Source organism: Populus trichocarpa, chromosome 6 (genome assembly GCF_000002775.5).
Source record: "Populus trichocarpa isolate Nisqually-1 chromosome 6, P.trichocarpa_v4.1, whole genome shotgun sequence".
NCBI classification, from domain to species: domain Eukaryota; kingdom Viridiplantae; phylum Streptophyta; class Magnoliopsida; order Malpighiales; family Salicaceae; genus Populus; species Populus trichocarpa.
The window spans coordinates 313,427-329,420 of record NC_037290.2 but is presented as its reverse complement, the minus strand read 5'-3'; the positions used below and the strand labels follow the sequence as shown (position 1 = coordinate 329,420).

At 35.2% G+C, this 15,994-nt stretch overlaps 2 protein-coding genes and 1 pseudogene across 4 annotated transcripts; 1 reads left to right on the top strand and 2 right to left on the bottom strand.

Annotated features, from left to right (window-relative positions):
* Window positions 1-836: 836 nt before the first annotated feature.
* Window positions 837-4,470, bottom strand: LOC18099732 (cellulose synthase-like protein E6; annotated as a pseudogene).
* A 1,870-nt stretch (window positions 4,471-6,340) lies between these two features.
* On the top strand, window positions 6,341-9,006 carry LOC7458469 (WEB family protein At1g12150). 2 transcript variants are annotated; one of them, XM_002308718.4, is made up of 3 exons: window positions 6,341-6,782; window positions 7,034-7,230; window positions 7,426-9,006. In XM_002308718.4, exons 2-3 carry the CDS (start codon window positions 7,054-7,056, stop codon window positions 8,854-8,856), a joined length of 1,608 nt encoding a protein of 535 aa, XP_002308754.1. In that variant the 5' UTR covers window positions 6,341-6,782; window positions 7,034-7,053; the 3' UTR covers window positions 8,857-9,006. The 2 variants fall into 2 exon arrangements, with proteins under 2 accessions (XP_002308754.1, XP_024458342.1); XM_024602574.2 differs by lacking the exon at window positions 6,341-6,782 and adding an exon at window positions 6,789-6,920.
* A 9-nt stretch (window positions 9,007-9,015) lies between these two features.
* Window positions 9,016-12,653, bottom strand: LOC7463642 (phosphatidylinositol/phosphatidylcholine transfer protein SFH9). Of its 2 annotated transcripts, XM_002307813.4 has the most exons (11): window positions 12,355-12,647; window positions 12,220-12,248; window positions 11,425-11,508; window positions 11,255-11,308; window positions 11,005-11,082; window positions 10,780-10,833; window positions 10,588-10,647; window positions 10,415-10,510; window positions 10,064-10,165; window positions 9,831-9,911; window positions 9,016-9,650 (listed from the first exon to the last, which is right to left on the bottom strand). In XM_002307813.4, the coding sequence occupies exons 1-11, from the start codon at window positions 12,407-12,409 to the stop codon at window positions 9,306-9,308; spliced, it is 1,038 nt and encodes a 345-aa protein (XP_002307849.3). In that variant the 5' UTR covers window positions 12,410-12,647; the 3' UTR covers window positions 9,016-9,305. The 2 variants fall into 2 exon arrangements, with proteins under 2 accessions (XP_002307849.3, XP_024458343.2); XM_024602575.2 differs by lacking the exon at window positions 10,064-10,165 and having other exon boundaries at window positions 12,355-12,653.
* Between the last annotated feature and the right edge of the window lie 3,341 nt (window positions 12,654-15,994).

Genomic DNA, 15,994 nt, shown 5'->3' with positions numbered 1-15,994 from the left:
ACTGTAAGTTTTGTGGAAATGAGATTTTTACAACTTTTGTGCTTTAAAAAGCTTGCCGGTTTCTAAAAATATGTATGTTTCATACCAAAAAAATCTGTTACAAAAAGATAAATAACAAATAATTTTTACAGAGAAGAGATATTATTGTTGAAGCTATGGCACCGAAGCTGGAACAACGTTACTTAGCTGTTGTCTCTTGCATTGCTGTCTATCTGTCAATGGCAGCATAATATTGATGTTGATTAGTATGTTCTTCAATTCGTTAAAGTTAAACTTATCTAGAATAAATCTAGTTAGTTACGTAACTTCTTATATAAAGGAGATTATGACTGTTACGTTTCTTTTTCTTTTTACAATTCTGTAATATTTGATTCCTTCTATAAATAAAAGACAAGGGATGACAGTAACCATATGAGACTATTCTGCTCTCTGTTCACTTCGCTGAAAATTCTGTCCTTTGTTCTTTTCGGTTGTTCATCTGCTTAAACAAAATCCTGTTCTTTATATACCAGTTTTTCTACAATTATGAAGGAAAAGAGTGAGAGACATGAAATGTAAAGTTTGTTTTCCTAAAGCATCTTATTTTCTTCTTACTTGGTGTCCTCATTCAGGAAAACTCAGACATATTTGTATTGAGCCGTTAATGATCTGTCATTTACTATTTTTGAAGTACAAATATCTGAAGTATTCCATGAATTATTCAATTCCTTTTTTGTGCAATTTCTGAGCAATCATTAAGCTCTATTGGGTCCTTTTCTTTGATGTTCCTCCACGTATATGCAAACATTTTGAAACATAAAACTGCACAATCATGGCCAAGTTTGATACACCTCGGAAAGCACCAAAACTAACAAACATATCATCAGCCACATGATCTTACATTAATTTATTAGTGAGTAGAAAATAGGCAGCATTCCTAGTAGGTTTGAAGAGGGATATGGTCATTTTAGTGCAGGGCAACTGAACAAGCCAACAGTGAAACAATAAGTGATTTGTATGTCACTGAATTGGGAATCCTGCCACTGTCCTTTCGAAAGAAGAGCCCTTCGTATACTGGTAGGTTGATCCAAACTATGAGCCCAGATAGAACTATCTGCGATGTGAAGAGGTCTAAAACCTTGTTTTCGACATCCGAAATCACCATCTTTATTCCACCAATAAAACTGAAAATGTTCAGCAGGGCAAGTGTTGCTAAGATGTTAAACATTGGTGAAGGGACACCAAACTCCATAATCTCTTGCTCGTATCTCTTAGAAGCATCCTCACTCGCAACCTTGGCAGTGACTACAAAGGCATGATTTGTGAATCCTAACATCTTTAGGATAGTGTCACAGAAGCCAACTAAATAGGATGTTGTTCTTTTGAACATCCAAATCCTTTGATCATTCCACCAGCCTTGAAATGTACCATCACACCATAGAAATTCTACGAGACCATATGCTCGGTCGGCAAAGAAGGCATATGCAAATGCCTGAATCCATGGGCTAGATGCCTGGGGAAGATAAAGTTTTCCGCGAGTCTAATAAAGTTCTTAATGTTGCAAGAAACACAAGTAATTGACTGCATTTTATTCAAAGATGTAGACATCAAATTAGATATAGCAGAATTGAAGAGTTCATACCTTTGGAAATAAGGAGATTCCTCTGAGCAGGCAAAGTGATGGTACAACCACATAGTACAGTGTAGGGAAGCAGTTGGCAGCCCATAGAAAGTAGATACAGTATGAAAGTAGAAGTTTTAGGGGTATGTTCTTATATCCGTCGAAGAAGGGACCATGCCTTGATAGGAGAATTTGTAATTCACCTTCAGACCATCTCTCCTGCTGGACCAATGTTTGCAGTAGTGTTGTAGGGGCAAGTCCTAAGAAGCCTTTCCTTTCAGGATTGAAGTACACTGATCTCCAACCTCTACATCTTATAGAGAATCCTGTCATTCCATCTTCCAGTAGATAGCCATACTTCAAACCCACCTGTGAATTTGAAACCCTTGTTTAATGGTATTAATTTGTGCATCCAAGACCGTTGCGCGAGAGAGAGAGAGGGAGAGGGAGGGAGAGGGAGGGAGAGAGAGAGAGAGAGACCTCAATTCCCCATTGAGTGTTCTCTTCATATGCACAACTTGCAAGGACTTTGCATTCTTCTTCTAGATCTCTAGCATTTCCTTCAATCTGTATGTCAGCCACTCTCTTCCAGTCTACCTTGTGTTCATTTCAATGCTTCCTCTCGCAAAGATTCACTCGCCTGTGGAAACACCCAGTACCTATATACATAGGCCCTCCATTTGCGTCTATGCCTGGAAACTCCATCTTGATTGATAACCACAACAGATAGAAGCAAAGAAAGCATTACAAACTCCTCCTGTTACTATCTATTTTTTACTCTCAAGTACTGAACTTATGAGGATTCAGGGGTAATGGGATAATGCATACCTTGAATATCACATTCAAGGAATTGCCATAAAGGTCATTCTTCTTAACATTCATCATTGACTGTGGATATTGAACATATCCAATCTCATGCCCCTTCTCCTCGTCCATGAAAAAGCACAGGGCATCTCTTAAAGAACTTGAATTGTTGGAGTGCATGTCGCAGTCGACATTCATGATAATAGGACCATTGCTTATCCTTGACGACACCCTTATCTATTCAGCCAGAAATTGCAAAAGACTGTCATGACTAAGGACTGCAAATCAACAGAAACAAGAACTAAATCACATGCTTAATTAAAAAAATCCTCAACTAACCAGTGCATTCATGGCTCCGGCTTTGAAGTTGTGAGGATATTGAGGCCTCTTTTCTCGTGACAAGTATACCAAAGTTGGCAAACGTTGTCCTTCATTATCCATGGCCAGAGGATCTCTCCCATCAATTAGTATCTACAAAAAATAGGTCAATTCTATGAACAACCTGTTTTCAGTAAGTAAACTGATTCTGGCATTAGAAATGTTGAAGATCAAGTACTTGAACAATGGTTTGATGATCATGCCGGCTTGAAACAAAATCCCACTCAGAAAATCCCTTGTGTTCTTTACGAATTTTCTCCGGAACTTGGCCTTGCTTTGATGTAACCTCAATCCGGTTCTTCATGTCTCCATATAATTTCTACAGTTGAAAGAAACAGTTTGCGATCAAATTGGAGTAAAGCGACATCAACGTGAAAGGAATCATTTTGGACAAGCACCAGGAAGACTAACATTCGTCGACAAGAACATAGTTTAGGGTGGATGTTTGGGTCATTGACAAGTCATCAAGGACATGAGAAACTCACTTAAATCAACAAAACACAGGCCTGCAATTTTCTGCAGAATCAGGCATGAACAGGAGAAGGGTTTCTCTAAACTGCAGATTTTTTTTATTCGCTTTCACCACTGTTTTTTCCTCTTACAATTCCAGAACTTTCAGCCCTCTTTATACATACTAAATCAACAATGCTAGCATTACACTTGGTAACTTTAATCACCACTTAAACTAACTCCAGTTACATTAACTTAACACAAATCAAACTAGCTAAGGTCAAGATTAAAGAGCTGTCATATTAACCCCAGCATAGCTTACCTTGATGAACAACCACTCTTTGGTCTTGACAGGGTCATCCAGTGGTTCAATCTGAAAATAGGCCTCGGGTGATCTTGGTTCTACGTTGAACTTCTTGCAAAACGGTAGCCAATACTTTGAGAACCTTGATGCCTCTAGCATTGCATAAAAGGTCAATTCTGAGACACCATCATCCGACAGATAAACACTCAGCTTCTCCGGTGGATAATCATAGGCCATCATCGATAAGACCGTGTTGATCACCATGATTGGTGGCTCCATCTCTGGGTCTGCAGTACACACAAATATGTCTACCCTTGGCAAATCCTTCTCATACCTGTCAAGTAGTTCACAATCATTATAAAGGGACTTGTAAGTTGTAACTAGCCCGGACAGAACTAAATTACACTAGTAGTGATATCTTACCTTTGAGAGAGCCTGTCTTTGAAAGTGTAACGAAAAATGGGGTTCCATCTAACAAGATGAGTAATAAACCAGTAAAAACTGAACCATAGCTCTGCAAAGAACATTCCAATCCAAGCCCACCTCTCCAAGACTCCTTCAACTGGCAAGTACCTCACTCTGTACACCCATATCATGCAAATAGCCACAGATATTGTAAGCACATATAGTTTGATCAGAAAAGGTCTTCTTGATGACTTTGTTTCGAAGAGAGGAAGATAGCCATTGTTGTTTCCCATCTCTCTCTATATTTCTTTGAGAGTGGAGAAGTTGGGTGATGTTAAGATCTAAATTTATAGAAACTCAAGCTCACCCTTGGAGGCAATGGTAATGATGGCCTAAAGCATCTTATATAATTACCAGTCAGAAATTCAAAATTATCTTCTCCGCCAGCTACCAAAAACATACAGAAAAAGGTTTGGTGTGATCCTTTGCCTGCTCATTTCTGGAGTTTAGCAGCATATTTAAGCAAGCCGTAAACTTGGAGTCTCTTCGACTTTCTTTTTTCCTTTTCTTTTTCTTTTTTTAATTTATAAGTGGACCGACTTTATTTAGCCAATAATCTCATCATCAAAATAAATATAAAAACCAACTAGACTATTTTTACATGAAATGTAAACAAATTTAATTTATAACATATATTAGGAATTGAGGGCGTGATCTTGTGGTCTTTTGTAGAGAATTTGTATGTTAAACTAGCTACTCAAGCCGTGTGCAGTGCATGTCGTAATTTCTTTTTAAGAAAATAACATGAATATGTAATGGAGGTTATTTTTATATGTTTTTTTATATAAAAAAAATTAAAAGTATAAATTAAAAAATTTATCCATACATCTAATAAAATAAATCGATAATTATATATGTAAATAAAATATAAAATTATTAATAATAACTAAAAGAAAAACATAAAAAATTAAAAGATAAATGTAGATCTAATCTCGTAAAATGAGATTTTTATTTATTTGTGTCTATTGAATTTTTTTATAAAAATCAATAAAAGATAATAAAAATATAAACACATATAGAACTAAGTGAATAAAATAAAAGAAAAAAATATTATGCAAGGCTAACATATTATAAATATTATTTCAAAATAAATATTTTTTTATAAAATAAAGCTTATTTGTATAAAGTTAAAAAAATAAAATCTTAAAGAATTAAATACGAAACAGAACAATTTTTTTTTATAAAAAAATGTCTATAAAAAAAAACCTACAAAACATGTGGTCTAGTTTATGAGATCGGGATAAATCGATAAAAAAAAATAACCACATAATTATTTATTTATAAAACAATAACGTAGAATGATAAAATCATAAAAGAAAATGAGAAAAAAAAAAAAGAATACCTGGCCATATTAACTCTTAAAACTTGTGACTCGTGTCAATAAATTGGAAGCATGATAAATAAAATAATTATAAAACTCAATCCTGAACAAATCAAACACTGAAGATGATGTCGAGAAAAATCAATTATGTAAAAAATTGTAATTAAAATAATAAGAGTGAAAATAAAAATAAAAAATAAATTAGAGGGTATCAAAAAAATTTAAATTGGTCAACAACTCTAGTTTTTTTCACATGGGTAAAAAAATATTTTTATTATTTCAAAGTTTGTGAAAAGAAGAAAATATAATTGGTCACCTTTAGATAATAATTTTACTGAAGCAATAATTCAAAGAAAAAAAAAGTGATTTCACTGTAGCAACATTCAGTGCTAAAGTGTGCAACAATAAAATGTCCACACGCTATATATTTTGTCAAGTTTCTAGAGGGCACTGCTATTTATTTTATTTTTAGTTTAACGTGGGTGTTCGGGTTAGCTGGCGTGTACCTTGACTAATTTTACGGGTTCTAAAGTTAACGACCATATAAATCTCTAATGACCATCATATGAGCAACCACAGGACTCGAACTTGAAACTATAAAAAAAACAAATATTTTAATTTCGAAATCTTACCATCATACCACCGTCTAGATAGCTGGGCACTGCTATTTTGCTTGTTTTGAACGTGATGTGTTCAGGTCTTGCCAGATCTAGCCATAGCCATGTTTGGTAATATCTCAGTGGGTACCCACAACAAAGCTGTCCCCTCTAGTTTTGAGTGGTTTACAAAAAGAGGTTTTTCTTTTCTTGGTTATGTATTGGAGTTCGAATTTATGTGTGTGAAAAGTAATCCTTTATGATCTATCAAACTCCACTGCCATTTAGCTGTGCTTTTGTTTTTATTCCGTGTTTGGTTCATAGTTATAAGATATAACTTGAAGGTCTACCTAATCTAGGGATTTAAGTTATAGAACGGGTATGTTTGCCTGTAGGTTTGTAGGAAAATTAAATCCTGTCTGACAAACCAAATTTATACAAAGCAACGTGGAAAAGGTTGTCATCAGCTGGTCAAGATACATGAAATTGAAGCTTAATTTCTATTTTTAATGCTCAATTAACACATAAATACAGTTAATTAAGACAGCCTCCAGAAACAAATGTTCCAAACCACCAATGTCTTTTTCTTTTTCCCTTCAATTTCTTGTCTTTCCAGATATGCCCTCGTCTTAGGGATTCAGTAAGAATTACACAGCTGGAGGTTAGGGTCAATCTTGTCTATATGAAATGAAAACCTATTTCGGTTAGGCTGGCAACTCTTACCGCTAAATCCCGCGCAAAATTCGTTATCTTTCCCATATCAAAATAGAAGATGAGTCTGAGTTTTATTAAATGTTCTTGGATATTGGTTTTTAAGAATTCGTTGGAGGGTTTTCTTCTTCTTCGAGTTACAACATTTTTAAGGTACCTCTTGTTTTGTTTTGTGTTCTTTGTAGCCCCTCTCATGTAGCTTTGGTTTAAGGTTTGTCTACGTTTATTGCTTTAGCCGCGTTACAATCTGCGGTGCATCGTCGCAATAACAAACGTGTACTTAACCTCGCTGTATGTCCTATGATTGACATCTTGGGCTTGGATTAATTCCTTAAGGGTGTTAATTATGTCATTAACGACTTGATTTTCAAATGATATGATACGAGCTTTGATTGATCATGCAGGTAAGCTTTGAAGCAAAAGGATGGTAACCGTCTGGGGGGGTACAGATCAACAAAAAGCTGTAGGATCACCAAGAGGAGAGGTGGGAGAGATTGACACCAAGAAGCCATTTCAATCTGTCAAAGCTGCGGTTAGTTTATTCGGTGAAGTAGCTATCAAGGGGAAACCTGCTGCCAGGAGATCAAGGCTTTCTTCAGAGGTAAAATCTGATGACTAGTTTTGCAATGCAATTAGTTATAATTCATAATTGATAGATTGAATGCTTGATGGAATTCCCATATTTTCTTTGACAAATCTTTGAAAATGTCTTTCGGCACTTATGAGTTTGGCAATGGTGGTGAAGAAAAGATTCAAATTTGTGATTGAATGTACAATTAAACCTTTGGTTTTGTAGAATGTGCTTGACAAGGAGACCCAAATTGTATTGGCTCAGAGAGACGTAGACAAGTTCAAGAGAGAGGGGGAGAATGCCGAAACTACGCAAGCTCGAGCGGATTCTGAACTTGAAAAGGCCAAGAGAACATTGAATGATTTAACCACCAAGCTCAAAGCTGTAGATGAGACCAAGAAATTAGCCATAGAAACTGTGGAAGCGGTGAAAGAAAAGGCTAAGAAACTTGAAGCAGCAAAATCCCAACAACTCATGGAAAATGCTGCTCGGGAACTGGAACTGGATGAGGCAAGACAACAGTACGAGATGACTGCTTGTGAACTTGATGCTGCAAAGGAGCAAATCAACCAAATCAGACAGGATTTTGACGCTGCATTGGAGGCAAAATCGTCTTCATTCAAGCAAGCAGCAGAAGCTCAGCGTTCAGCTAAAACAAACAAGGAAAGGGCTGGTGATCTTTCACAGGAAATCGGAGCTATGCAGGAATCAGCTCAACATCTAAAGATTGCCTCTGCACAAATTCAAGAACAGCAGGCAAAGGTAGTGGCAGAAAAAGATGCTCGCATACAAGTTTGCAAGACTGCCATGGAAGAAGCAGAGAAGAATTTGGAGATTTTGAAGAAAGAATATGATCCTGAGATCACAAAGAATCTTCAGGCAAAGCTCGCAGAAACATCTGCGGAGATTGAACTTCTACAAGACGAGATGAAAAAGGGTCATGCCTTAGAAATGGAAAGAATGAGAGCTTTAACCATCGAGTTCAATGAAGCAACGAAGGCACTGCAAGAAATTGCCATCGAAGAGAGTTCTCTTCGAAATATGGTTACTTCCCTTCGAATGGAATCGGAAAATGTGAAGATGGAGAAAACTGAATTGCTGGTGAAGGAAATCGAAAAAGAATATGCTGCGATAGAAAAAGAAACTGAAAATGCTAGACGAGAAGCAGAAGAGATGAAGAATAATGCTGAAGAGGTGAAGGAAGAAGCAAAAAATGCGAGATTACTGGCTCAAGATGCTGAGGGAAAGCTAGAACTTGCTCTTAAAGAGGTTGAAGAAGCCAAGGCGGCAGAAAAGAAAGCCCGCGAAGAGATGAAGACACTATCTGAAAGAAAGAGCATTGAAGATCAGGATGCCGATAATAAGATCAAAATTTCACTGGGAGAGTTTGAGAGTTTAAAGAAGAAAGTAGAGAAATCAGGAAATATAGCAGATACGACAGTGACCGATGTCATGGCTCAGGTAGAAGCAATGAATGGAAGCAATAATGAAGTAGAGAAGAAGTTAGAGGAAAATTTAAAAGCAATTGAAGAAATCAAAGAAGCAACTTCCATGGCTTTGAGGTCAGCAGAAATGTCGGAGGCTGCACAAAAGACCCTCAAGGCTCAACTCCAGAGGTGGCGTGAAGAGGAGCAAACAGTTTTGGTGGTAGCTTAAAGTGCTTTCAGGATGGTAGGACATTCAGATGAGTCATGAGGGTCACTTCCTATGATTCTGCAATTGAAAATCAGATCTTGCAGGTGGTTCAGATTAGTCATTGGGGTTTAAAAGGACATAATTTCTAAATCCTTGGTGTGATTTCCCCAAGCTGATGTGTTTATCAACCAGAAAATCTTGTTAATATTGATGATGGCCACAGATGTTTCTCTACATGACCAAAATCAATTTAAAACTTAGAAACTAAAATTTACTATTCTCCGCTGCATTCCTACACCATGTCAGGCTGGGGCAAGCTTTACACTGATTATCCAGCCAGGATATCAGATTGCATGCATGTATAAAGCTTTTCCCTGCCATGTAGAGATTACGTGGATGGCTACTAGTACATGCATTGTATACTTGTAACAAAGTCTTCAGACGTCAAGAGTTAAGATCCACCGCTTAAATCACGGGCAATGCGTAGTTCTATAGTCTGAGTTGTCATTGATTTTGAGGCCATCTAGAGACCCAGAAAGTCCATTTCCATTCTCTAACTTATGCATCTCAGATTCAATTGTTTTCACTATCTCTGTTCCTTCAGCAGCTGGCTCAGGCAGATCTACATGAACAGACCCTTGTTTGATTGGTTGAGTAGGTTCACTCACTAATGATTGCTGCTTGATGTAGTTGTATAGCTGTTGATGAAAGGGATGATCCAAGGAAAAACAGTTTTCATTTGCGTACTCTGAGTGTCGAGATGATCCAGACCCTTCTCTTTTACAGAAATGTGGAAGAGATGCAGCATCCATTATCTATATTGAACATGTTCATCAAGATCAGTCCATGAGATATAGTGAGTAAAGGGGAAAAGAGAAGCATGCCCATTAAGTTCCTGAAAATCTACTAAATCATCTGTAGTGAATTAAGCAGAAGATGTAACAGTCAAGTTTCCTGTATTTCAAGAATAACGGTTCATGGAGAAACCAACATGCCTTCAATAGCTCATCTCGCCCGTTTCCTGACAACACCTGAACCTTTTTTCTTGTCCTCTCCTGTAGTAGAGGCTTGACAACCTGGCAAAAGCTCAAATGTTTAAATGGTTCCCATACCAAGGTCCTTTCATTGTTTTTGCAGATAGCACCTTCTTTTACTAAAAATCTTATCCAAGCTGATACTTAATTAAAAGCAAGGATATTCAATTGCAATGAGAGAAAAAGAGGCTCACCTTCCAACAAGCTGAAAATATATATGGGGCATTTACAATGTAATATGTATTTGTTTTCTCCGGGTAGTTCATGTCATCGATAGTTGATATGATGGTCATCAACTGCAATAACACAAAACACCAGACCCGGTATATGGACACGATAAATAAGTGTTTTTACACTAAATCCATCCTTTCAGAAATGTGATGGTGACAAAATTCACCCAAATAAACCGGTTAGAGATTTAAGGTAAGAAAAATATCAGTGAGTTGGCAGAAAATCCTGGTTCAAGTAAAGAACCCCTTTAATACTAAATTCAAGGAAAGGGCTCTATGTACAAAACAAAACGTTTCTAGCACAGAAAATTGTACCTTTATTTGGTTCAGTGCTGAAAGCTTTAAGCCAGTCATATCCAAAACCTTCACGCAGGTTGTTATTGGTCGCCCATACTTCTTTGATGCAGTGGGCTATGAAACATATATGCAGGTGAGAATAATCGCCTTAAGAACTCGAAAATACGAACACACCAAACTCAAATACTCACCAAAACAATGCGGTCCCGATATTCATTGATTTGAATATGTGACTGCACATAGTAGTGGACCTGTAATGAAAGAAGACATGCAAAACATTGAGTTCTTCAACACTCCCAGCAGTAAGATTTAATGTAAAAATTTACTAATCCAAACATAAATATTTATACAGTGAGGCATTGCTAAAGCATTTTATAACTTACAGATGCTTTGTCAAATGTGCTGAGCCCAACACCATGAGCAAAGACTGGAAGCCCCTGAATAAGATGACAGAAGTTGCAAGCAAGAACATTTGAGATAATTTTCTTTTTGTAATTCAAACAAACTTGAATTCTCCATTGAGCGAGATGCAGCAGGGTTTAAAAGGTTATAAACTGGGACTAAGAAACCATAAATAAAGAAGACAACTATAAACATAGAAAGAGCACCTCTCTGGAGTAACCTGACATTCCTATGAGCTGGGAATCACGCACTGCTCTGTACAAATCAGCTGGAATTATGGGTTTCTGTGTATGGAAGCGGCATCCAAATCAGATGTGTAAGAAAATGAAAGTCTTAGATACATTAGCAAGAAACCTCTAACTAATACGCAAACATCAAACTCAACTTCTATTCCATCTTGAAAAAGCTGGGAAAACTAGAACATAAATGCGGCACTTGATTGGAAGAAAAGCTTACGGTTAATATGTTGTCAATCTCATTTTGCACCCTCCAGTGCAAACAATCCACTAACTGCAGCATCATACAGATATGATCTCAGAAGATTGTGATTAAACTAATTTTATTACATTTAAAGGACAAAACGTTCAGATCCACAGATCATTTCAACCAAAGGAGTTGCTGCTGACCATTTTATGGGCTTTGATGAGATTCCATTCTCTAGCTTTTAGAAAACGCGCCAGAGTTTCAGCATGATATCCTTGATGGACATTCTACAAAATAAAGAAAAGGTAGTTTAGCCGATAATGATACAGCAAGAAACAGAAACAGATATACTGGCAAGGGAGGTGCATAACTATCTAAAGAAAACGGGCTGTGACACGAACCTCTACTGACACTACATAATGGCAACAGAAAAGTTTGATATTCTTATGCCATTTATAGACTTGGTTAAGTAAAACAAAAGAGAAATCATAACCGAACCCAGAAAATGAGTTTGCAGGTAGTTGTCAGTACAGATAGATTTGTTTCTACCAAACCCAGATTTTTTATGGAACTTCAAACTTAAGGTTCAGATCAGAGCTTCCCATCAATCCAAGATGATATCAAGCTATGAAATGCCATATTCAACACACCCAGAAGCCCAATATGCAGCCTTTATACCTAGATCAAACCTTACTAGGACTGCACACCACATTTTTTTCCCTCAATTTCTTTTGAATCTATCACCTTAATAACAACATCCAAGATTTCCAACATCATAGTGCCATTTAAAAATAATGACAAATGAACATCTAGGAAAGAAGGCCTGATAAGAAATTAGTGCCATTATGCAGCTGGTGTTAACAGAATTACATGATTCACTGTTCTTTACATAATTCACCTATTTTCAACATCAAAAAGACTTGAAAACTCTTGACTCCAAGTTGCAGAAACAGATCCCATCAAGTAGAAACATAGATAAAGAGCAGAAAAATGCAAACCTGATAAGCTCTCTTCAATGGCTCCTCAACTGCCATCACATTTTGAAAAAAAAAAAAAAAAAGTACAACGAAAACTGTAAAGTTAAGCAATGTATTAAAAGGAAATAAACAGGTAAAAAGGGATCAAAATTGAACCTTGATCCATCAATGCCTTGAACTGATTGATTGCATCATGTGAAACAGTCCCCATTTCTCTCTCCCCCTCTCTTTCTTTCTCTCCTGACAAAATTACTAGGACAAAGGAAACAGCACAAGCAAATAAGAAATGACCAAGTTTATAACTTTTTAGCTTCTCTTTGTTGACTCTTCTTTATCACTCGGCAAAACAAAGACTAACACTTGATTTAGAGAATCATTAAACACTTAAAAGAAAGGTTATTAATATACTGTATTTTTTCAAGTAGTATTAAAGAACAGGACTTTAGAGGTCAAAGAAAGGAGGGTCTATGAGTAAAAGTCCATAGCCCACCTAGAAAGTGAAGCTCTCAAGGCAGAAGGGCACCTCTCTCCCTGTATTGTGAATTTTTTTCTACTTTAGCACAGTAGTAGAAATTATTTTTAAGAATAGCATAAATAAAAAAATAATTTTTAAATTAACATTGTAATTAATATTTGCATGTGTTATATGCCTAATTAGGTGTGTTGCGACGTGTTTAGAAACGCGGTTGAAATCGCGTTTCCTTCAAATTCAAAAAAAAAAATTGCTAAAAATTAATTTTTGTTATGTTTTCAGATCGTTTTAATATACTGATCTTAAAAATAATTTTTAAAAAATAAAAAATTATTATTTTAATACATTTCTAAGCAAAAAACACTTTAAACCACGAACGCTACCACAATCTCAAACAGGCACAAGTAAATTTCATTTCAAGTTTTTGCTCTCTCAGGTAATTCACTCGTACAAGAGTTCATATATTTTCTCCTACCCTGTTTTTTTTTTTTTTTTCATGTCATCTCTTCTTTCTAGCTATTAGATTGTTTTGATTAATTTCATGCCATCGGATCTTTATAAAAAAAAAAAAGAGTGTTGACTCTTGCATGAGTGAATTATTTGAGAGAGCAAAAACTTCAAATGAAATTTGTTAGTCGCGCATGTGATACATGCGCAACACACCTAATTGTGAATATATATACACTACTTGGTACGTATGTATTAATTATTGTGTTAGTTTAGGAATTGTATTTTCAATTTTGTTAATTTAAAAAATGTTTTTTTTCCACTGTGATAGTCTAGGAAAAACCTCCTCTCCTGTGTGCTTGGCATTGTTTGTTTATATGGCCCAATTACACTTTTTAATTTTTTTGAATATTTTTTTCTTTAATCTTTTTTAATTTTTAAATTGTTTTAATGTTAGAAATAAATTTTGTTAAAATAAAAAATATTATCTTGATGTATTTTCAAACAGAAAATACTTTGAAAAAACCTCTATCATAATAGCAAACACCACGGTGTTATTTTGTATTGCGATCCAACCACAGCCTGGAAAATTCTTGCATTGTTTTAGTTTCAAATTAGTGTTTATTTAATTGTTTTAATGTGTTGGTGTTGAAATAATTTAAAACAAATAAAAAAAATTATTATTTTAATATATTTTCAAGTAAAAAATACTTATAAAAAAAAACCCTCCTAAAATCCAAATCAAACACTCACATGCACGACCACCACAACATTTTTGTTCTTTTGTGTCATCAAAGACAGGGGAAAGTGAAGGGAAGTTGCTTAGAGATGTATTATTTTCACTTGTTTTTTTGGCTTTTGATTTGTATTTTTCCTTTAGTGCTTGTTTGGCTGTGTGTTTCAACCTGTGTTTCGCTAAATTTTGAATTTTTTTTTTTTGCTAAAATTGAGTGCGGTTTATACTTTTTGGATCGTTTTGATATGCTGATGTTAAAAATGATTTTTAAAAAATAAAAAAACATCATTGGCATATATTTCAGCACGAAAAACTATTTAAAAAACAACCGCTACCACACTGCCAAACAGGCAATTAGAGTTACTGACCACCCATTGATACGGACGGGTTACCTTGGCAGGGAGGGAGGGAGGGAGGGAGTCCCATCTACATAGATCTACTTCCTGCCAAATGATTTAACTTCCTCTCTACTCTCTTCAATTGAATTTATTGGGATACGATAACCTCGTTTTGGTCCCCCAATCTTCACACCAATTTCGTTTTGAGCTCTAAGAATACTTTTTATCAATTGGGTCCTTAATATGTGTTGGAAACTCTCAGCTAGGTCCCCCTTCCTACCATACTAGTAGGCTAATGATTCCGAGTGCCTGTTCTATTTTTTTTATGGAAGATAACTTAACATTTAGGTTTGTTTCTTCCGAGTTAAGTATTTTTGCAAATGAAAAGTATATGACTGCCTGCGTTAAGAATCTAATTGAGAATTAGCTTATAGGGATGGAACTCTTACGAATTTACCCCAGATCTGTCTGTCTTTTGCCTTGCTGGGTTGATCTAGCTAGTTATTAATAATATATGTACTGAATTTATGACTGCCTGCTCTGGCTACTGCCTGAAACAGCAATAAGCAAATTCTGCATGGACCATCTAACCTTGGAACTTTTATGAATTTACTTAGTTTGGTATTGTGGTGGCGATTGTGGTTGTGATTTGAAAAAAGTTATTTTATAAAAAGTACTTTAAATCGAGGTTAGTTTGGAAAAATATTACGTTTGGTTAAAACGATGGTTGAAATTGAGGTTGAACAAAAGGTAGTTTATTGTGTTTGGTTAAGAATGCTTTTGAAATTGAGGTTATAAAATAATTTTAAAAAATACATATTAATATTTATTGTTTTTAATTTAAATATTGTAGATTTAACTATTGGTATTACATCATAAAATAAATCATACTTTATATAAAAAAAAAATTTTATTGTTCTATTAAACTATCTACAATTCCATTACATACAAAATTCATCCGACAAGAACTACAGTTTCCATGATTTTTTGAGCGTGCAATAAAATTAGGTAAAATATTATCAGGAATAAAATTGAGATTACAGTACGAATAAATTTAATTCACCTTAAACTAATTTTTTAAAAAAACAAAAACAAAATTATTGTTCACGTTCACATGAACAGTGCGAGTGAAATCAATTAACTGCACTGGTTTTTCAAAAAAAAAAAAACTGTTCACTAAAGTAAATAGTGCGACAGTGGAGGCATGCTGCACTGTTATTGAACAGTGCAGCATGATGCAGCCGCAAGAAGCAGCTCCTACCTGCTTTCCTTTTCCATGCGTTTCAAACGCAAAATTTCATGGGACCCATGAATAGTAACCTATGTTTTTTATTGTTACCAAACATTATTGCATCTGCGTTTTAAGCAAAACGCAGATGCAACTTCTTAGACAAACACTGTCTTATAGGCTCCATAAAAGGGCTGAATTTATAGGGAGAGAAGTACATGATCTTGCTTTTTTTTTCAAATTCATAAGCTTGGCCCATGTCATAGTTTAATAATACATGGATTAGACAAATTAATTTTAGAAAATTTAAAATAGTGTTATTTTAAAAAATATTAAAAAGTATTAAATTAGATTTTGATCGGGTTATGAATTGATATGGTAAGTTGATTAGGCTTAATTGATGTCAATTTCCACCTAATTTAATTTGAAATATAACCTAGACCTGAATTATGATCTAGACCGACATGTCTCTGTGTATGACAACCTGAGTTTAATAACATAGTTTTCCCTCTTATTTGTCTTTGTGTTTTTGGTTTTATTGGAAAGAAATAGGAAAGATATGATTTAATGCTATT